This window comes from Cyprinus carpio, chromosome B5 (genome assembly GCF_018340385.1).
Source record: "Cyprinus carpio isolate SPL01 chromosome B5, ASM1834038v1, whole genome shotgun sequence".
NCBI classification, from domain to species: Eukaryota; Metazoa; Chordata; class Actinopteri; order Cypriniformes; family Cyprinidae; genus Cyprinus; species Cyprinus carpio.
In genome coordinates this window covers 7,796,955-7,820,195 of record NC_056601.1, presented here as the reverse complement: position 1 = coordinate 7,820,195, position 23,241 = coordinate 7,796,955, and the positions used below count along the sequence as shown (strand labels likewise).

Here is a 23,241-nt window from a genome sequence, read left to right as displayed (position 1 = left end):
TTTTTTTTTTTTTTTCCTGTTACTGGCGAGAAACCCCGAGTGACGTCAGGACATTATTTGCGTGACGTCGGTCACAGGTAAAGCATTTCCTTTCCGTGTGGATCAGTTTCGCTCACCCACCTGTTCACGGTGGATAAAGAACAGAATGGGGAAGATTCAGGAATTCGAAATAACTCTTAATAACAATAAAACAGTTTATAGTCCAGGTGAATCCCTCTCCGGAATTCTGAAAATCTCAATTGCACAGCCAATACAATGTAAAGGTAAGTAAACAAATGACTCCAATTATCGCATGACTCCATTGTGTTTTCACTGGATGATTTTTAAAAATTTTCTAAACAAGTATACTTCTTATAAGTACAATACTAGTGTATCAAACGTAAATCTTATCCCACTGGTTATTTTCCTAGACGTTCTCACGTGTAGAGTTGGTTTTGTGTTCTCGCATCTAGGACTGAAACTGGTGTGAGCGAAACTTGTTGCGGATCTTTTATTGACATGTCAACGCGGAATAGTGCATAAACCTCTTACCGCTTTCGTTCCTATCTTAGTTCTCTAAAATGTCCGTTATAACCATAAACAGAGTGTCACATGTTAATAAACACGTTGAAATAATTTGTGTATAATCCACTCTGTTTCTCGATACCTTGCCAGGTCATCTCATCGGAGTTTCGGTTATCAGTTTCAGCATTTTAAAACAGTGACTGAGAAAATTACGTATGAAGACTTAGATATTTAAGTGGAAGTTAGGTACTAGGACCTAAAATAGTTTAAGGAAACTAACAAATGGATGAAACGCATGAGCAGTTGCTTGTCGGTGTTGATTGTTTTTCCGAACGCTCAATTTGCATATTTATGCCTTGAGCCTTCAGCAGCGTGTTTGAGTCAGTCATTCGGACCTTCAAACATCTTTTAATTGTCAAACAAATCTTGAATTCTGTTTTCAATATTGTAAAAGAAATGCAATTTGCTGCAATACTGGTCACACTGTTTGGTGCAAAAATAAAAGTAGTGTAGGCCTATGCATCTCCTCATCCACCAGCTGTTGATACCAGCACCTGTTTCACTGCCTCAGTGTTTTTCACTGCACCTGTTCATATTAAGGTCAAATATCCTGATACAGCTAAGCCGAACAATTAATATTGCTTATCCACTGCAGTATTTAAAATAAATCTGCTGTAATTTCTGGATACTTGAAGGAATGCAAGCCTTAAAGATCCCATTAATTGTGCCTTTTTTTGTGCAGAATAGGTATGGGCATGTAGAATAAATGAATATGACTAGCTATCAAAAAAAGTATAAGGCTTTGCTACTTGCAATATGCATATCGAATGATTTCATATGCAGATACAGTACAGCTCTGGCTTGTGTATCTACATTCATAAAGCTAATGTAACAGAATATTATCCAGAAAGTCTATACAGCTACTGTTTGGCCTTATCTTGGCCATGGGATCAAGGTGAAATGTTTCTGAATATACATGAGAATGTCAGCCTATAGACCTTTCGGCCTATTCTGTGTAAAACAAAAAAACAAAAAAACAAAAAAAAAAACACCAACCAATGTGAACAATAAAGCATGATTAAAAGTGTTGTTTTTGCATGTTTAAGAACTGCTGTGGGCAAGGCAAATGTGATAAGACTAAAAATGAGTGCAGTCAAGATGATAGTTTGAAAAAAAAGTCAGACCAGATGTAATCATCAATTTTACAGTGATATGAGAAAGAAAGTAGGCCATATGGTTATGTCAGTGGTTTGGGGCTGGTCTATTATTTGAGCTGAGATGTTGATGAAGAGTACTCACCGGACTGGTTCGCTCACATAACAATCGCACAAAGTCACCATTACAACATTATCAAGAAGTCATCTGACTTTTTAAAACAATAACAGTTCTGTTTGAGTCTTTATTCATGTATTTATTTTTTGGTTGAATTAAGTAGCCTAGTTGACTTTTTTGACCTGAGCAATTATTTGGCCCTCTTTTCAGGTGTATAAATCAATAGAAGATGTTTGTATATATATATATATATATAGTTGGAGAAAAGTTTCTACCTATATCAGTTCATAAATGTCAATTTAGTAGCACTCATATTCTTTTCAGTTTGTCAGAGTGACCGATCAGGAGATCTTTAGATTCCAGATGTTGTTGTTGTTCACTCAGTTTCTTGTTGGAGTCTCTTTAGACATATTTCCCATGGTTGCTTATGTATCTGTGGTAACATCTCTGCTTGCTAATACTCAGTGTGTGTCTTGGGGTTAGAGAGAAAGGGGAAATGGTGGAAATAAAGGTTAGCAAACAGATATAATCACTAAGACAAGGATTTAAAAGAGAGAAATGGACAAATAAAGAATGCATGTTAATATCTGTATTCATTTCTGTCAGGGGTTGAGGACCTATCTTTGTAAACTAGCTCATTGCTTTTTTTTGCAGATTTATTTATATAATTATTTGATTTTTTTTTTTAGACACTGATATTTTTCAGATTAGGTATGTTTTCTCACCATTTTAAGTAGAATTTAAATTTTCATTAAACTAGTCAAAATATTATGCTCAATTTGTAGTCTAATATATAAACAATTTTAAAAAAGTTAAACAAAATGTTCTGCAAAAAATCTGCATTTAACAGCTGTAAAAGTAAAACATGGTCAGTTGTTTTCAGTTGCAAAACATTTTTACTGTCCTCTGTTGCTATTTTGCAAGATGTATTTTTTTCCCTTTAGCAATGACTCAAAGGTTGCAGAAAATTTATTGAGAAATAAGAAGTGTGTGAGTTCACTAACCTCAATGCTATGAGGTGTTTGTTTGGCTTCCTTTGTTAATGACATATGGCTACTGTGTTTTTGTCTGTTACCATGTTACCATGTAATGTTACCATGACAGAATGTTTAAATGGAACGTCCTGCTGGTAAGGGTGAAGGACAGAATGAGGTCAAATTAAGTTCTCATTAAAGGAACAAGGCTGTCATCTTGGTCTCAGACAATTCCAGTCATCATTTACTGACCCTCATGAAATATTCCTTTTAAATAGTTGACATAATCTATACATAATCTCACACAGTGACGCATTTCTTTTGAAAGCCTTTCATCAGTTAAAAATACTTTTTCTTTAAAGTACTGCTTTGGACATAAATGGATATAATTTTTTGCTGTACCAGTTATATATCACCCATTACTATTTTGGTGCTAGAAACTGCTGCAAACGATCAAGTAGCTATATGAGTGAACTTTTCTAATGAATCAAACTGAATCATGAACACAAGTTTGACCAATTAGATCAAAAGAGTGATTCATTCGCAAATCTGGCATCCCAAGTTCTTATTCTAAACAGCTGATTGTCAGAAAAATAGAATTCTCAGGTTGGTATACAGTAATTTTCACTGACATAAGGGTTTATCACTAATATTTTACTGGGACAAAGCAGTATTTTTTTCTGGTGCTCGTGTCCCAGTAAAAAGGATCTGGTGATGCTTGGTGCTTCTCTGCATCTTACATCTGTGCAGGCACATTTCTTTTGACTGACCTATGTCTTTATTTCATAATCAGCATTCAAAGTGAACTGCCAGGGCTTCTGTGGAGTGACCAGCAAATCAAATGACACAGACTGGACAGAGGAGGAGCAGTACTTCAGCAGCTCAGTCTCAATAGCAGATAAAGGTACACAGATGTCAAGGTCTCGCTCACACATTAAATGGTAGGAGGATGCTTGTTCAGATCCCTTACATTTTCTCTCTGTCGGTTTCCCAGGCACTCTGAATAGCGGCGAGCACAGTTTTCCCTTCAAGTTTCTCTTGCCAGGTGAGGCAAACGTTTGTGTAATTGTACTGACCTGTCGCTCTACATTCCTCCAAGACATGTCAGAGATTAACCACTGTTTACATTTATCCACGGCAACAGAACAACTGTAAAAAAAAAAACTAAAATGACAACTTTCTATAACCAAATACAACTTATTTGTGTCATCCAATACAGGTATTAGGAGCTTAAGAGTATAGAATATAGGAGTTTTGAGCATGGCCCATCCCCTAACACAATAATAACTAGAGGGTATCAGCATCAATGGTTTGCCCATACATGTTATACACATGTATCGCTGTGTAATTAAGCTGCTAGAGTGAACATCCATTCAGGCTGTAGTGCTATTTGACAGTTGAAAGAGGCGGCAGCTTTCCCGCAATTTCGCGTGGTTTCAGTGCCAACCAAGGATTCACGCCCCCAGCATTTGAGAGTAGAGAATACTGCAGTTTTTTTTTTTCAAGATTTTGATTACTTATTTATTTGGCGGTTTTTTTTTTATGATCCAAATTTGGCTGGGTGGTTAATAACACATTTTTCAGTAGTGTCACAAACTTAGAACGCATTTAATATTGCTTTACAAGGACTTAAAAAACTTATGTTTGTGGAAACTGTGATACATGTTTTTTCAAGATTCTTTGATAAATATAAAGTGTATAAGAACAGCATTTATGTAAAGTATAATTATTTGTAACAACTAAAAAAAACATTATAAATGAAAAAAAACTTAATGTGAATTCTGTTACTGTCAGTTAAATTTTCATACAACTGGAGGTAAATCGGATTCCTTTTTGTTCGTTTTATTCACTCTCTTCACAATGTGAATCTACGACACACGCTAGCCCATCTAGGCTATCCCAGCTCTTATTGTCTGGAGCTGCTCAGCTGCTATTTGAAACCTCCATCTGCTGTTCCTCTATTATCTGAGATTCCCCAGCTCCCCCCTAACAGAACAGAAGAATAGAGAATCGTGCTTCTCGTGCTGCACCGTTGGCTTTTGTGGTTTTGAGCCTTTTGCTAAAAACATTGAAGCTTATTGGATAATGCACCCTGTTAAATCTTTTTGTTGAAAAGAACATTGTTCCAATGCAAAAGTCCAAACTTTGGTTATGAGAAGAAAGCAAATTATTAGCCTCATCCTCAGTAGATATACAAACCTCTCTAATCCTCTCTTTTGTAGCTGCTGCACCTACATCATTTGAAGGGCCTTATGGAAGGATTATATACAGAGTTCGGGCTTTCATAGACACACCTCGTTTTGCAAAAGACTACAAAATAGAGAAGCCCTTCACTATGAAGAACACAATCAACCTGAATGAAATACCTGGTATTCAGGTAAATGTTCTACACAGATCTCCATATTCTAAACTGGCAAAAAAGAACCACAAACTGAAATATCTTTAATTATGATATCTTTTTCTGATATCTGTGCTGTCATTTACTGCCTATGATTTACATTACTATGCTTTTAATTATTTGCTTTGCGCAGGAACCTAGCTCATCTTCTGTAACCAAGAATTTCTCATACATGCTTGTAAAAAATGGGACTGTGGTGCTGAAAGCTAAGAGTGACATGCGAGGATATATCACTGGACAGATCATAAAAGTGTTCGCTGAGATTGAAAACAAATCTGAGAAGTCAACAGGTCATGTGGTTGCCAGTCTAATGCAGGTAATATTACACTAACTACATTAGATTATATTTTAAGAACAAATGTTTTCAGTTAGTTTAAACAATTGAGTATAGTGTGTGAAAATAGTCCGGGTTCAGTAAGATTTTTTTTAACAATTAAAAGACTGTGAGGACTTTTGAACATTCTACAGATCAAAGAATCCTGAATATCAGGCAGCACAACACTGATAATAAGAAATGTTTCTTGAGCAATTTCTGAATGATATTGTGACACTGAAAACTGGAGTAATGGCTGCTGAAAATTCATATTTGTGATTACAAGAAATAAATTACATTTTAAAACATTAAAATAGAAAAAAAGTTACTTTAAATTGTAAGACTATTACAACATTTATTGTTTTAATGTATTTTTGTTCCTATAAGTGCAGCCTCGTTGAGCACAAGTAACTTCTTTTAAGAAGATTAAAATATCTTTCTAACCCCAAACTTTTGGACGGTGGTGTATATTCAGATTTGTTGTTGACTGATATGGCTATATAAATAATTGTGTTTGAATAGGCAAGTACACCTTTGGTAAATATCATGATAAGGTTCTCACTATTGCTCATCTCTTAATTTTAGAAAGTTACATATAATACCAAGAAGCCGACATATGACTTGCGGACCGTAGCGGAGGTAGAAGGACCTGGAGTTAAGGGTGGACAAAAAACTGAATGGAAGGAGAAGATAATTGTTCCTTCTCTTCATCTGTCCACCCTGACTGATGGAAACCTCATCCAAATCTGCCACTACATTCAGGTGAGTATTTAAATGAAGTTATTGTTACACATATTACATTAACATAATGTAATGCAAAGTGTGAGACTTTTCCTGTGAGTATTTTTCTCCACTGTGGAGTGTTTAGTAATATCTGGCTGTATGGAATCACTGGGAACATGTATATCAGAGAGATGCATTTTATCAGAAGTTCATGCAAATTGCATTTGGTATTTCCTTCTTCCTTCCTCTCATTGAATCTCATCTGGTCTCTGCTTTTCTAGGTCTATTTGAAATACCCAGAGGTATCAGTAACTCTGCCCATTTACATTGGAAGCATCGCAGTGGATCCAACTCGGCCTTCCCCCTCCCGGCAGGTTCCACCCATGCCAGCTGCACGTAATAACCCCACCCCTGCCGCTTCTCCTGCTGCTGCTCCCACCGAATCTGCCCCATCCAGCCTGCCACCACGTACAACTCCAAAACCTGGACCCAAACCCAGGCCTCGTAGCTCCTACGCATCCCTAATGCATCCTCCTGACCTGTACCCAGAACTCCCAGGTGCGGCTAACTACAACGGGGAAATGCCAAAGAGTCCACAGCATGAGTCTGGTTCCCAGACTCCAGTGTCTCCCAATGCATTCAGCTACGCTCCAGGACTCAGCTTCAGACAGAAACAGAGCTCCAACGGCCCATCAGCACCCCCCTTCACTTCATCCACCAGCCCTCAAGACAGGAGGTCTTCAGCAAGCTTGCCTCCAAACTATAGGAGTTCACCATATCCACATGGTATGGCATGGTTATAAAATAATTATAATTAATAATTTAGATGTATATGTGTGTTTTAAATTATGTGAGCTATAACACCCAAGAGCTTAATCATCAGTGTTGGGGGTAACGCATTACGAGTAACGCGAGTTACGTAATCAGATTACTTTTAAGTAACTATTAAAGTAATGCATTACTTTTTAATTTAGATGGAAATATCAGTTACTTTTTTTAAATAAGTAATGCCATTTACTTTGTTTCCCATTTATTGACTGACAGCTGTCGTGTTGCCATGTTGAGAGAAATCGGGAGTAAGTGCAGAAGCGTTGTGTTCGTGTGAACATGATGTTACTGTTGTTCTAGATTAAATAAGAACATGTATTTACTCATCTCACCTGCACAAAAATAGACTCAGTATTCCTCAAAATGAATAAAAACAGTCAAATGCAAACTCAGAATATGACGCAAACCTGCAGTAATTTAAATGTTAAATAAGACACATATCATTTATGTATTTAATCCCATTTTATTAACCAATGTCTTTGCTGCTGATCTTTGATGATCCAGTTCAACCATACTAAGCAAAAAGGACATTTGTCTCATTTTTGTAATTGCTGAATAGTGTTGAACTTTCTTCTCCTGCATCATATTCTTCATGCAGTTTGTTTGAGCTGCGCCCTCTACTGTACAGACATAAATTTACATTTACATTTCACTTTTGTTGTGAAAAGGGCTTTTATATTTGTAAAATAACCTTTTTATATTAAAAACAAGCAAGCAAGTAACTCAAAAGTAACATAACGCACTACTTTCCATAAAAAAATAATTAACGTAATTAGTTACTTTTTAGGGAGTATCGCTATATTGTAATGCATTACTTTTAAAAGTAATTTTCCCCAACACTGTTAATCATATATTTTATACAGGTATCATATATTATATTTACATAATATTTAAAATGAATTAAAATTAGTTTGTTTAAAATTTTGATTTTAATTATTATTATTATTATTATTATTGTTATTATTATTATATTTAATTGATTGTTCATTAGGTAAGGCAATGTTACCTGGTGATTAATTTGATTTCATTTCTTTTGACAGAGGCTCCACCTTCTTATGAAGATAGCTGCAATATATAGGAACTTTTCCAACCATATGAAGAAGGGAGAAAAACATTGAAAATATTCATAACACTCCTTTGACTTTATAATAAATGCAGACCTCAAGCAGTTTTGAACCAAATGTGTGCATATCCAAATTATGTGTTCTTACGATGTCTGTACTCTCAAGAATGTGATATTTAACCTAAGAAGTCAGCTGATGCAATACTTTAGGTGTGGTTTGACAGCTAGTATGCCAAACAAATGAGTAGTTTTGCTTTTAATTTTTGTCATTTCAGATGATCTGTAAAATAGATCTGCCTATTGTGAAAATATTTTACCACTTGTTTTTAGGAGTTTCATCATAGAAGAGTATTAAGTACTCTTTTATTATTAGTCTGTTGCTTGTTTTGTACATTTGTGCTTGCAGTTACACAACCACCAGGGTAAATTTTCTTTTTTTTCTACTTTTTTTTTTTTTTTTTTTAAACGAGCATGTTCAGGCTTTGTTTTTTATGTTCCTGATAAGCTAAAGATAAATCCAGTTTGGTTGAAACTGTAATTTTATACTATGTGTGGATACACATCCTCAAGTCATTATACAAAACCACTGAATAATTAGTTCAAGTTTTGTGGTATTTAATGATTAATTTCTAACTTTAATGATTAATTTCTCCCTTTGTTAGTATTGCACACTACTTGCATAATAAAAACTTTTTTTATTTGAACAGTGATTTACATGTATTGTACAGATTAATAAAAATGTTAAACTAAAAAAAAACCTGCATTTTGTACTGTTAAACAGAATGAAAATGAATCTTTGACGTTGCTTGTGACTTTAACATGGATCTTTGACAGGTTGTTTACATTATTCTTTACTTTTTGCACAGGGCAAAGATCCATTAAAGCAAATGCAGGGTTAGAAATCATCAATAGTGGCCATAATTCAAGCTTTATGTGTACCATAGGAGAAATTATACAGTTTACTCTTAAGTCCCAACTGCCACACATTAGAAAAGTGTGTGGTCAGTGATTTCAAAGGAATTTCTATAGGTACATGCAGACACAGCAATTCTTGTGGCTCAATTTGTTGAGGTGCAAACAATATTGTTTTTTCCCCAATAATGTCTTAATTTATTGCGACATACATATGATTCGTGATACTTATGCTTATGTTTCGTATCGAGAAGGTAAAAAAACCCACAACACAACAACAAAAAAATGCACGAATGGTTTATAGTGGGCCTGAGGTTTACACACTTCGCAACTAAACCCAGACAGTAAACGCCCCCCTTACCGGTAGAGGGCGCTGTATGGTCACATGACAGTCGCAGGCTGCATGTAGCAGGGAAGTGCACTGCAGAGAGGAAGACGAGCCTCTAAACTTTCGGAATGAATTGAGTTATTTTACAAAAATGCAAACCATCATAAGTTAACGGGTAAGTATGTGCAAAGCAGTCATTTTTGTGGATAAATGCCCCACGCCGAAGGTAGTTTATAGTTACATGCTCCGTCTAGATTTGTGGTAGTGTGGCTGGTGTCATGCGCGTCTGTTAGCTACATTGTTTCATGTTGTTCATTGTAATTCCGCCCACAGTGAGCGCTGAGTTCGACATAAACATTAACAAATGCTGTTATATGCCTCAGTTAATAAGACACAGGAAATCACGAGTCTAATAAGGCTGTCATGCATCTTTCAGCAATGCAAAGAAAGTAAAATTGAGCGTTTTGGAGGGCGGAAGAGACACATTAGTTGGCTGTTTCTCAAAATCTTGTGTGATGCCCAGCCAGCCAGACAGCATTTGATGGCAAAACTGTTCTAAGTAGGCAGTTTACTAGATTTTGAAACGTAGCCCTTCAGAGCCCGGTGATATATTGTTTGCCCCCATCAATACCAGTTATACATATTAAAAAAAAAAATCGGATCACATGTAGAATCGTTTAAATTGCTTTATTTCTCTCATTTTACATAAGAAATAACCATTTATGCTTCAATCATACAATATAATTTACATTATGACTATATATTTGTACATGTTTTTTATATATTATTTGGTCGCACATTTATTTTTTTTACATTAAATATCTGATTATTATAAAACATGCGAGTATGATCATATTATAACACTGTAAATTCTCACAGAGGAAGGAACTTGGAGGTCTTCTTGGATTGCTCCAGGTTCCCCCTGCCATGGCCAAGTCCAAAAAAGGTGAGTTTATTGATTACAAGGTTATTATTCATAATGCACATTCAGGCCAGTTAATGCATCCCATACTACAAAGGCATTTGGTATATTATTTTTATTATTATTCATGTATCAAGTGTGAAATGCACATTGTTTACATACCTTAGTGTTTTTATATATATTTGACCCTGGAGCACAAAACCAGTCACAAGGGTCATTTTTTTGATATTGAGATTTATACATCATCTGAAATTTGAATAAATAAGATTTCCATTGGTGTATGGTTTGGTAGAATAGGACAACATTTGTCTGAGATGCAACTATTTGAAAATCTGGAAACTGAGGGTGCAAAAAAATCTAAATATTGAGAAAATCACCTTTAAAGTTGTCCAAATTAAGTTCTAAGCAATGCATATTACACATTTTTCTTTATTTAATATCCTAATGATTTTTGGCATAAAATTTTTTATATTTTTGACCCATACAATGTATTGTTGGCTATTGCTACAAATATACCCATGCTACTTATGACTGGATTTGTGCTCCACGGTCATATTTTATCATGTTGTGGTTGTAGGTATGGACAGCCCTGCAGACCCACCGAGAAGAGGCAGGAAGACCAAATCCCTTGGTGCTGCCCCAAAAGTTGGTAAACAGAGTGATCTAGACAGCACGAAGAGCACAGGGACCGGCTTTCAGCTATTCTCTGGCCAGACATCCCTCAAGCTACCAGCTGAAAACATCATCTCAGGAAATCATGGCTCTATCCAGCAAGATAAACAAGATGCTTCAGAAACACAGAGTTCTGAGTCTGGTAATGCTGCCAAGAGCATCCCCACTTTGTCCTCACCTGCAGCCAGACAGGAAGGGGATGCCCAGAGAGGGCCGGAGGAGTTTAAAGCTGTGAATCCTGCTCCGCCACGTTTGGCTTGGAAAACCATGGTTAGACCAGCACCAGCTCCATCTGCTCTGAAGGTAGCCTGCTGCTTGCTTATGTACTGTCTAGTTCATATTAATGAGTCAGGAAAATGTGGAATGCATGGCTTTTGATGATAACCTAAAATGTGTGTGTTAGGGGGACTAACACACATTTCTGAACATGGTTGGATATTTGAAAATGTATGCATTTAGCAGATGCTTTTATCCAAAGCGACTTACAGTGCATTCAGCCTATCAATTTTAACCTATCATGTGTTCCCGGGGATCAAACCCCCAACCTTGAGCTACAGGAACATTTATACTGATGCATAGTCAAATTCAAAGAGCATTTATTAAAAAAAAAAAAAAATTCTTTACTGTGACTAGGGAACAATTGAATGTGTCGTTACTGAATAAAATCATTAACTCTTTAAAAGTAAGGTAGTTGTTAAGTTTAGGATTAGGGATGTAGAATATGGTCATGCAGAATATGTGCTAATAAACAGCCAATGTATTAATAATAGGCATGCTAATAAGCAGCTAGTTAATAGTGAGAATTGGTCCCTATACTAAAGTGATACCAAAATCTGTCCAAAAAAGACTTATATATGTCTGTTTTTATTAATGCAACACCAGACAATGAACAGAGAGAAAAGTGTGTATGAGAGAGACGTGGAGTCCTTGCCCACACAGCATCTCAGTGTACCTCAGGAACTCAAAGACTCAACACAAACAGGTGGGAATTTTTTTAGCTAAAAAAACTGAGTTGCATTTGTTTAGAACACAAGAGAGTAAAACCAATTGCATGCCCCTCTGTTTGTATTCTTCTGCAGCCTCCAAAAAGAAGAAAAGAAAAATGGGCTTATATAATTTTGTTCCCAAAAAGAAACCAAAAGTGTCCAAGAAACCGAATGTCTCGTTGTCCTCTTCAAATGAGCAGGTCTGATATCTTACACATTCGACTACGTACACGTGTGTGAAATGAAGTCATTCATCTTGGCCCAATCTTGAACATTCAAGATCTTTGTTTCCAAATCCTGCAGAAGGATTCACATACAGCCGGCTCCAAAGGTGGGCAGATGTCCATTGAAGAGGCATTCAAAAATAGAGTTAGTTCTGAGAAACCAGCGAAGCAGATTTCAGCGGCTGAGAGAGAAACTGCAGCAGAACTGCATAAGAACAAGGAAACGGAGAGCCTTCCACAAGACCACGCTGAAGAATACACAGAGCTGCCTCTGCATGCTCTGGCTCATGAAAGCATGTTCACTGCAGTCCCCACAGGTAGATATTATCTGCACCTGAAGACAATAGAATTGAAGTCCACTTCTTGCTTGCTTATGTATTTCATACTGCCACGTCATGAAATGTATATACTTCCGATCTGTTTGTTTTCATACATTAGGTTGATCTCAGAATGAGCAGAGGCAGGTTTCAGACAGAGCATTCTGACTTTGTAAGACAATAAGACCACATGGCAACATACACACAGACCCTTTGTAAAAACAAACACCTTTTTGTTGCATATTGACTTGATTTAATACATCATAATAAAAAAAAGAAAAGAATTGGCAGATCAGGGAGGATTTAGTAGCCTAGGATATTCTAGTATCAGAGGGCTAAAACTGTAAGAAAACAACCCTCAAGTACCTAAAGTGGACTTTAGTGTTTGTGTTTATCAGGTTTGCCGGAGGATAAAGAGAACATGGAGGCTGATGACACATTGGAACCTCCACTGTGTAGCTGTCGCATGGAGGCTCCGAAGAACCAGGATGTAGTAACCCTTGCTGAGGGCAAGTGCATGGCTGTAGAGAGTGTTGATGGAAAGGTAGAACATGTCATGTTTCAAAACATCTGTCTGTGAAAGGATAACAAAATGAAATCATTAACTACATACACACCACTGCAACAGTTACGGTTACATTCACAGAGTAACTGTAGTATATGCTTTTTATGTATGATAGCATTATACTAATGTGTTTGATTGGTAAAAATTTAAATCAATTTCAAGAAAGTATTAAAGAAAAACATTTTTGAGTGAATATGAGTTCCCCCCCCCTCTAGCTGAGTTTATGTCGGAAGGTGATTCTGAAGCAGGAAATGATGCGTCCCTCTCTGAGGATTCCATTGCTAGTGTTGTGCGAGGATCATCGTGCGGGCATGGTGAAACACCAGAGCTGCCCAGGCTGTGGTTTCTTCTGCAGGGCTGTAAGTAAAACATACACTAGCTTTCAAAGGTTTTTATTTATTTATTTTTTTAAACCTGCATTTATTTGATTAAGGTGCCGTTTACACGACAACATTTTCAGCCAAAAACGGGAAACTGTTTATGCGTTTTGACTGTTTGTGTACACAACAGAAGCATTTTGGGGATTGAAAAGGCATGTTTTTGAAAACGGTTTTAAAGTGTAAGGTTTTGAAAATGGCACCGTTATCATTTCTGAGTAAACAAACACCCAATACGGGAGTCTTTGAAAACAGTGATGTCATATGCGTGCGTAGTATGTGTTAGGTATGCAGACATGTGCAATACGTGACGATTTTAAAGGAAAGCGCGAACAAACATACACAACAATGGCGGAGTACATGGTGTTCTTGTAGCTCAGTGGTAGAGCATTGCGTTAGCAACGCAAAAGGTTGTGGGTTCAATTCCCAGGGAACACACATACTGATAAAAATATGTATAGCCTGAATGCACTGTAAGTCACTTTGGATAAAAGCATCTGCTAAATGCATAAATGTAAATAAATGCAGTGTTGTTGCTGCTCAAGAGTTTGCTAACGCTTCTTCAGCAAAGTGTGGATTTACTTCATCAATATTACAACCAACAGCGGAAACGCATCATATACAACATGTAATGTCACTTCCCTACAGGTACTGTTTACTAACAAGGTGACAGCACCAACTACTGGACTGGTGTACGTAATACAGCGTTTTTGGCTGTTTTATCAGAATTGTGTAAACGCGAATAGTTTTGAAAATGCTGTCGTGTATACGTGAAATTTTTAAAAACTCAAGGGAAAAACGTTTCAGTTTTTTGACTACATCAATGTCATGTAAGCGTAGCCTAAAAAAAACAGTCAAACTGTAATATTGTGAAATATTATTTTAATAACTGTAATAAGATAATAACTGTTTTTATATTTTAATATATTGTAAAATTTCATTTATTTCCTGTGATGGCAAAGCTAAATGACGAGCTTTCCCAAAGTATCCCAAAATTAAAGATGTATACACTTTCATTATTCATTTTTATTTTATCAAGCAAATACTGTACATTAGGGACATTGTTTTTGTGTTGGCCTTGGGATGCCATTGTAGAAATACATTTTATCAGCTATTAGCAGTCAGCCATGATTAATAAGTGTTTTGTGAGGTCCATGTAGAATTCAGCAGGTGTGAGTGTGCTTGATTTTAAACATTTTAAGTGCTAATAATTTCATTAGCGGCAACAGTTTATTTAATTACAAAAAGTTGCACCTTTAATAGTTCAGCTTGGGAGTTAAAACCTGATACACTGATTTGACAAAATTAATATTATAGCGATCTGTCTAATCCAGGGGACGTTTATGGAATGTCAGCCAGATGGGAACATCTCTCACCGCTTTCACCGGAGCTGTGCCTCTCTGATCAGAGGTCAGGTCTACTGCCCTCACTGCGGTGAGGAGGCTAGTCATGCTAAGGAGGTCACGATCCCCAAACCTGACTGTGCAGTGCCAACAGCTGCAGTGCCCGCGCACAAAAGAGACACCGCCTTAATGGAGTAAGTTTAAATCAGGTCATCCCGGTGTTTGAAAATATTTCTCTGTACCTTTTCCCACATCTAATATGGTGATGTGTTTGCTCACACTGGTTACGTTGTGGTATATCTGTTATTATTGTGTCTTACAGCAGGGCTAAATTGGACTCCGTAACTGTTGGTGGAGTTATAGATCCTGCTAAAGAATCACTGGAAAGCGTTTTAAATGCACTTGAGGATGGGAAGTAAGGATCTGTGTCCTGGTCCTGTAAATCAGTGATGTCCTGATCCTATGTCATTAAATAAATGCATTAGATAGTTTATTTGACTCTTCACCATTTGTAGATTTGCTTTGTTGCCTATTGTTTAAAACAAGCATTGCATATTTTTCAGTATAAGAAATTCAAGCTGCCCCCAAAGCAGCTTTACTTCTCTTCAAAGAGAGGAGAGCTCCAGAGGATCCTGCATATGCTGGGTAGGATTTTTCTCAAGATATATGCATGATGTACTAGATGCTTTGTGATTGATAACTGTTATTGTTTTGATGGTAATCAGTGGAAGGTGTGGACCCAAATTTGCGGATGGACAGTGAGAAGAGGAAGACTTCCTTGCATTGTGCTGCTGAGGAGGGACATAAAGAGATCTGCCATGTACTAGTACAGGTACTGCTTAGGCTAATAGTACACAATCACATTCAAAAATGATCTGTTTCTTAATATACACTACCATTCGAAAGTCTAGGGTCTGTAAGTTTATGTTACTGAAAGAAATCTCTTATGCTCAGCAAGGCTACATTTTTTAGAATGCAGTAAAAACAATAATAATGAGAAATATTAATATTTTAAATATTTATTATTATTATTTTAATTGTTTCAAACTGTAATTTATTCCTGTGATGGCAAAGCTGAATAAGTTCAGCCTTCAGTGTCACATTATTCATCAAAATCATTCTAAACATTTATTTATTTATGATAACATTTGAAAACAGTTTTAATAGAATCTGATGCAAATACATTGTATAACATGGGTATTAACTTAATTTTTTTATTATTATTATTATTTAATTTAATTTATTAAATTAAATTAATTTATTTTATTATTTTTTTAGTATTCCATTTCCATGAGTACATCCAGTATAATATGCTTTTATTTAATATTGAAGTTTAGTAATATAAATATTTTCTTTATCTCTATAGGCTGGTGCGAACCTGGACATGTGTGATGCGGAGCAGAGGACTCCTCTGATGTATGCTTGTGAGAACAATCATCTAGAAACAGTGAAATACTTACTGAAAGCTGGCGCTTCTACTGGGCATAAGGTACAATAGCCAGCCTTCATCTGTCAATCAACTGTGAAATACAAAATGTTTTGCAAGTTATCTCATTGAGTTAATGAGGTATTGAAATCCCTAAGCCACTGTATTCCATGTGTTCAGTTTGCAAGGTATGTGCATGATTAAAATCTAGTGATTTATGCCTCCTTCACAGGATATGAGAGGCTCTACATGTCTTCACTTGGCAGCCAGAGGAGGACACACAGGTGTGCTGCAGTATCTTGTCTCCATGCCATCCATAGACATCAACTGTAAGGTAACAATGTGCATGAGTTTGTTATATAGAATATACATTTTTGTGTACATGCCATATTTATTTACCCTTAAATTAGATTTTAATTTGAGTTTTGTGTGGCAGTTGTAAGGAGGTTTTGACAGCAATTCTTAGATGCTGTATGGATACAGGAGTGCTTTATAATTGAAGATTATGGGTCTTCTTCTTTTGGTCAGGATGATGGCGGGTGGGCTCCTCTTACCTGGGCAACTGAAAACATGAATCTAGAGCAGGTGAAGATGCTGATCTCAGCGGGAGCTGATGTCCAAATAAGAGATAAGGTCTGTGAGAGTGTTTCTTTTTTCAAGAATGAAGCTGTTTCCAACATTGATATTAAAAAGAAATGTTTCTTGAGCACAAAGCCAGCATATTAGAATGATTTTTTTTAGGATCATGTGACATTAATCTTACCAGTCCAAAACTTTAGAACACTAGTGCTTATGTATGGTAGATACAAGATTAATTTTGCTTGTGGTCTGATGTGTTATCTAGGAGGAGAATGTCTGCCTCCACTGGGCAGCATTCTCTGGCTGTGATGAGATCGCTCAGTTGCTGCTTGACAAGAGATCTGACCTACATGCTGTGAACATCCATGGAGACTCACCGCTCCACATTGCTGTCAGACAGAACCAGCTGGACTGTGTAATGTAAGTGCAGAACAAAGAGAGTATACCTAGGTAACTGGGAGCAAGACCCTTTATGAGCGCTGAAATATCCCAAGGTCCCTTTAGGTAAAGTCAGTTCAGTTGAGGCCATCTGAGTAACAAACTGGGTTTCTCTGTAGGCAAAAGACATACAAGTACAATTCAAATCTGCTTCAATGAATGACTTTCGGATAAATTGGATCACAAAAATTTCCAAAATATATTTACCACCATATTGAGCATTACAGTGTCTCCATTTGATTTTTCTAGTCACCTTTATTTCTATAGCACTTTATACAATACAGATTGTGTTAAAGCAGCTTCTCAGAGATAGGAGAATATCAGTGTCAGTTATGGAAAGTAAACTATAGAGAATTCAGATTCAATTCAGACCAAGGTTTGTGGCTGGATCTGTCAGTTGTAAAAGGACTAATCTTAAGCTTTGTCTTTAGGCTGTTTCTGTCTCGAGGAGCAGATGTAAATCTGAAAAACAAGGACGGTGAAACTCCTTTGGATTGCTGTAGTATAAATTCCAAGATGTGGACTATCCTCAACACCAATAAGAAGCTGACAGACGCTAGGAGAGGCAGAGACAGCCTAAGAGAAAGACTCCTCTGCAGGTAATGCAAGAACACTATGCTTAAATCTTTCTGTTTTGCAGGTTAATATCACAGACAGTATTTTGTTACATATTCAATTCTTTTTCCAAGCATCTTGGAGGTGCTTTTACAGTTCTTATGGGTTAAGTCTGTTTGTTTTCTGTCTCTTTATGTAATCGCCGACAGACTTGATGATGGTGAGCTCAGATCTCGGTTTTTGAGGCTCCTTGTGCATACAAATATCTTACTGTATTATTGCAATTAATGGCAAAAGAAATGTTTGAAAATATAAATGAATCCTTCCCGCTGGCATGCTTAAGCAAAATATAAAGACAATTGTCTTAAAACAGTTTTTCTTTGTGAGTCCAATGCAATATTCCAAGCCCCCACACAGAGGCTAAAATATTTCTGGTAATTATGCTGGAATTATTTGTTTGATAATAAATTAATGATCCACTATTGATTTTTTGATTCCAAAAGTTTCAATGCATGATCCTCAATACAAAATGGAAAATAAAATAGAAAATAGAGTTAAAGGGTTAGTTCACCCAAATATTAAAATTATGTCATTAATGACTCACCCTCATGTCGTTCCAAACCCCTGAGACCTCCGTTCATCTTCGGAACACAGTTTAAGATATTTTAGATTTAGTCCGAGAGCTTTCAGTCCCTCCATTGAGAATGTATGTACGGTATACTGTCCACGTCCAAAAGGGTAATAAATACATCTTCAAAGTAGTCCATGTGACATCAGAGGGTCCGTTAGAATTTTTTGAAGCATCCAAAATACATTTTGGTCCAAAAATATCAAAAACTACGTCTTTATTCAGCATTGACTTCTCTCCCGGGTCTGTTATGAGCGCATTCACCTCACATCCGGTTCGCGAACGAATCACTCGATGTAACCGGATCTTCTTGAACCAGTTCACCAAATCGAACTGAATCGTTTGAAACGGTTCGCGTCAACAATAAGCATTAATCCACCAATGACTTAAGCTGTTAACTTTTTTAACATGGCTGACACTCCCTCTGAGTTAAAATAAATCAATATCCCGGAGTAATTCATTTACTCAAACAGTACACTGACTGAACCGAGCCAGATAACGAACAAAACATTGACTCGTTCTCGAGTCAAGAACCGGTTGCATCGGTTTTTCGGATCACCGGTAGTGATGGGAAGTTCTGTTCTTCTCCGCGAACCGGTTCTTTCGGACAGTTTGATTCAATAAACCGGTTGCCGAAAGCGGTTCACCAGTTCTTTTGCGCTCGACGTAATGACTTCATTGGCGATGATTGCCCTTGATTGAAGCCTTCGGTTTACCCCGCGCTCATAACATTAGCACAGAATCGGTTCAGAATCAATCACCAAAAGAACCAGTTCAGTTCAGACGCGCTGTGTGTCAGTCTGAATCACCCATGCGCAGTATCATCAGCTCCTCGGTTCTCGAATCGGACGCGTCCGACAGAAACGGTTCTTGACTCGAGAACGAGTCAATGTTTCGTTCGTTATCTGGCTCGGTTCAGTCAGTGTACTGTTTGAGTAAATGAATTACTCCGGGATATTGGTTTATTTGAACTCAGAGGGAGTGTCAGCCATGTTAAAAAAGTTAACAGCTTAAGTCATTTGTGGATTAATGCTTATTGTTGACGCGAACCGTTTCAAACGATTCAGTTCGATTTGGTGAACTGGTTCAAGAAGATCCGGTTACATCGAGTGATTCGTTCGCGAACCGGATGTGAGGTGCTCATAACAGACCCGGGAGAGAAGTCAATGCTGAATAAAGTAGTAGTTTTTGATATTCTTGGACCAAAATGTATTTTCGATGCTTCAAAAAATTCTAACGGACCCTCTGATGTCACATGGACTACTTTGAAGATGTTTTTATTACCTTTCTGGACATGGACAGTATACCGTACATACATTCTCAATGGAGGGACAGAAAGCTCTCGGACTAAATCTAAAATATCTTATACTGTGTTCCGAAGATGAACGGAGGTCTTACGGGTTTGGAACGACATGAGGGTGAGTCATTAATGACATAATTTTAATATTTGGGTGAACTAACCCTTTAACTAGAGTTAAATTAGTTTAATATATTAATTGTGGGCCCCAGCCCTTTGGTGAAGAACCACTGATATATTACTTTTTACTGTCTTTTTTTCCTTGAGATTATTAAAGTGAAACTCAGGAAACTTTTGGCAATACAAGTTTGTTGTTAAACGCTAACTAATTATTATTTTTAATATTTATAGTACACAAAAAGTTGCACTTTGAGAAAACTATATAAAAGAATAATTTGTGGCTTCTGTATGTTTTGTAAGCTAGAATTTGCTACTCTCTATTGAAACCGCTATGAATCTCAAGTCCATGTACTGTACTGTAATGCAGTATTTATCTTGAATAAATCAGTACTACTACTACATCTTTTCAAACAAGATTTTTGCAGTTTCAGGTACTGAACACCTGTGAAAACTGGCTACAGCTGAATCAATATTCCATTTTTTTAGCTTGACTTCAAGAAATCTAAAGTATCCACACATTTGTGTCTTCGTTCTGCTTTTCTTTGTGCAGCTTCAAAATCAGCTGTCGTGCCCATGTGCAGCTTAGAATGGCCTTAAAATATATTGAATGTTTGGCACAGAATGTGGGTAAATATTTTATGTGATTGTGGGACTGTTGTGCGTTGTGTTTCAGAGATGTGTCCCGGGGCTATGAGGACGTCCCTGTGCCGTGTGTGAATGGGATGGACCATGAGCCCTGTCCCAGCAACTTCAAATATGTTCCAGAGAACTGCTTTACCTCTCAAGTGAATATAGACGAGAACATAACACACTTACAGGTAAGAGGCTTAGAGTCATAGTGTCAAAAGCCATAACAAGGTTAATGCTGTTATTACAGCTTTATGAAATGCTTCTCTCTCTCTCTCTCTCTCTCTCTCTCGATCTCTCACTGGAATAGCACTGCAGTTGTAAAGATGACTGTGCATCAAGCAGCTGTATCTGTGGCCAGCTCAGCATGCGCTGTTGGTATGACAAGGTAAGATGCTGCTAGTGCTAAATTATTCATTTTAGCAGAATAAATGACATGGTAATGATAAAGTGACATAAACAATAGATGTTGCCAGTCCCAGCTCTTTAGCAGCTGTTTCACAACATATTAATAGTCACCAACCATGATTGCGCTGTGTATGACCATATGATTAGAGAGGGATCTGTGTAATGATTATTATTAAAATTAGTAGTGTTTATAATTTCTTGGTGCACAGGATGGCCGCTTGTTGAAAGAGTTCTGCAGGGATGATCCACCCTTCCTGTTTGAGTGTAACCATGCCTGTTCCTGTTGGAGAACATGTCGAAATAGAGTGATACAGAATGGCCTTCGGTAATATAACTAATAGATGTATTATTGCATATTTCCTAAATATGTTGTAAACTCTGAATTTATGTACTTATATTTTTCTCGTCTTTAGGGTCAGACTGCAGGTGTTTAGGACTGAGAGGATGGGCTGGGGGGTCCGAGCACTGCAGGATATTCCTGAGGGAACTTTCGTATGCGAGTATGACCCTCTCTTTACATCAGCTGCTTTACACATTGATAAAAATACACAGAAATGAACACAAATCCTCAACAGTATTCAAAGGCTTTATAACCTTTCCCAGTTGTTTGTTGTTTACTGGATGAAGATTTTTTTTTGCTCATAGTTTCTACCCAGTCATTTTTTAGGGCTTGGCACAACTAGAAAAAAATATATATTTAAAAAAAAAATCCAGGTGTCGAAATCCAGGATAGTATGAATCCTGGGTCTTTAAAGAAAAAAAGAATTAATATTAAGTATATATACGTTTTTATATCACTTTATTGGAATATATCCATCAGTTGTTTTGGATTTGCATTTTAAAGGGTTATTATTATAGTTATCCTGGTGTTGAATTATTTTATTATGAAAAAATTACATGCAGCATATTAAAGAAGCTATGCCTGCATTCTAAAGAACTCTTCTACTGACTCCAGTGTGGAGGATGTTAATTTAATGCCAAATGTGCTACGAAAATGAAAGCCATTAGGGGAATTATCAATTATTCAGACGTGATTAATCTCATGCTGTTTCGGTCCAATACTTGTGCCCTGAGGATTTTTTCTCTGTGTGCAGGTTTGCAGGTGAAATCATTTCAGATGGGGAAGCTAATGTTCGGGAAAATGACTCGTACATGTTCAACCTAGACAATAAGGCAAGTTAAGAGGTTTTTCTTGTTATATTGTGCTAAAATTTCTTACGTTTTCATACATCTCACCGTCAGGGGGCGCTAACGTTTATTAAAATGTGAATGGAGCTCAAGCACACCTCATTTGGATAGTGTATTTAATGGTGTTTTTCTTTTTTTAGGCTGGAGAGGTCTACTGCATTGATGGCCAGTTTTATGGTAATGTTAGTAGGTTTATGAATCACCTTTGCGAACCCAATCTATTCCCAGTGCGGGTGTTCACCAAACACCAGGACATGCGCTTTCCTCGAATTGCACTCTATGCAAGCAAGGCTATTCAAGCTGGAGACGAGCTTGGGTAAACCTTTATAATTTTTTCCCCCTCATTGTTTGTTTCATTTATCCACACATTTATATTGACTCATTTGTAATCAAAGTAATTCCCCAGGTTGCTTGAATTAAAACAAATTTTCTTTTCTCTTTCATCAGGTTTGACTATGGTGATCCCTACTGGCAAATCAAGAAAAAGTACTTCCGTTGTCATTGTGGCTCTGCAAAATGTAGATACTCAGAGACTGTTCCGGGCCAAAACCACGCAGATAGCTCGGTGCGAGCGCTCGGTGATCAGACCGTTGCTCAGGTGGAACCCATCCAGTCAGCTAACACAGCTATAGCAATAACTCAGGCCTGAGCCCTGCACACGTACAACAGGATATGCTGAGACCTTTTACGTTTAAATATGGTTAGGAGTACAACGCATCATTTCCTGAATCTCAGCTCCAAGGAAGGACAATTTATGCAGAGATACAGCATCATTTATTATTATCAACATGCTGTTGATGGCATTTGTAATAAGACTTTTAATCAAAGGTGTTTTGGGCCTTTTTTATCTGAATGCATGTCTCAAAGTTTTTATATTAAGATGATGGTGAGGCTCTATAATTGTATGAGATATAGGAACTAGCATATTAGACTTTTGTACTTTTTTTTAAGCATCAACTATTATATACTTGGTATAAAAAAACAGGGTTTTTAGTTGATTATCATAAGCAAAAAAGAAAGTAGTAGTAGAACAGATGGAGACGTTCTGCTGGCTTTTTTTTTTATTCCATATCTTCTCAGGAGCAAAGATCAGGGCTGTTTTCTAATCAGTTTTTCCATGTATTGAAACTTCACTAGGAAATGGTTGCAGAATTTTAAATATCATGCCTGTGAAAAATAAAGCTTTTAGTGATGGTTTTTATTATTAATTTGATTATCTGTAATTTAGCTGTGGCCTATCAGTCAGTCTTTCAT

At 36.9% G+C, this 23,241-nt stretch overlaps 2 protein-coding genes across 2 annotated transcripts; both read left to right on the top strand.

Annotated features, from left to right (window-relative positions):
* Positions 1–61: 61 nt before the first annotated feature.
* LOC109061144 (arrestin domain-containing protein 1-like) lies at positions 62–8,779 on the top strand. Its single transcript, XM_042724039.1, has 8 exons — positions 62–263; positions 3,544–3,654; positions 3,745–3,795; positions 4,973–5,127; positions 5,282–5,464; positions 6,047–6,223; positions 6,466–6,970; positions 8,053–8,779. The coding sequence occupies exons 1-8, from the start codon at positions 146–148 to the stop codon at positions 8,088–8,090; spliced, it is 1,338 nt and encodes a 445-aa protein (XP_042579973.1). The 5' UTR covers positions 62–145; the 3' UTR covers positions 8,091–8,779.
* Positions 8,780–9,334: 555 nt separating this feature from the next.
* On the top strand, positions 9,335–23,192 carry ehmt1a (euchromatic histone-lysine N-methyltransferase 1a). Its single transcript, XM_042724038.1, has 24 exons — positions 9,335–9,490; positions 10,195–10,261; positions 10,815–11,212; positions 11,792–11,891; positions 11,989–12,095; positions 12,199–12,436; positions 12,835–12,980; positions 13,217–13,360; positions 14,713–14,915; positions 15,044–15,135; positions 15,283–15,366; positions 15,447–15,553; positions 16,088–16,210; positions 16,380–16,481; positions 16,676–16,780; positions 16,992–17,146; positions 17,596–17,763; positions 20,438–20,582; positions 20,702–20,779; positions 21,009–21,124; positions 21,213–21,299; positions 21,894–21,972; positions 22,128–22,303; positions 22,435–23,192. Exons 2-24 carry the CDS (start codon positions 10,243–10,245, stop codon positions 22,634–22,636), a joined length of 3,174 nt encoding a protein of 1,057 aa, XP_042579972.1. The 5' UTR covers positions 9,335–9,490; positions 10,195–10,242; the 3' UTR covers positions 22,637–23,192.
* Positions 23,193–23,241: the final 49 nt, after the last annotated feature.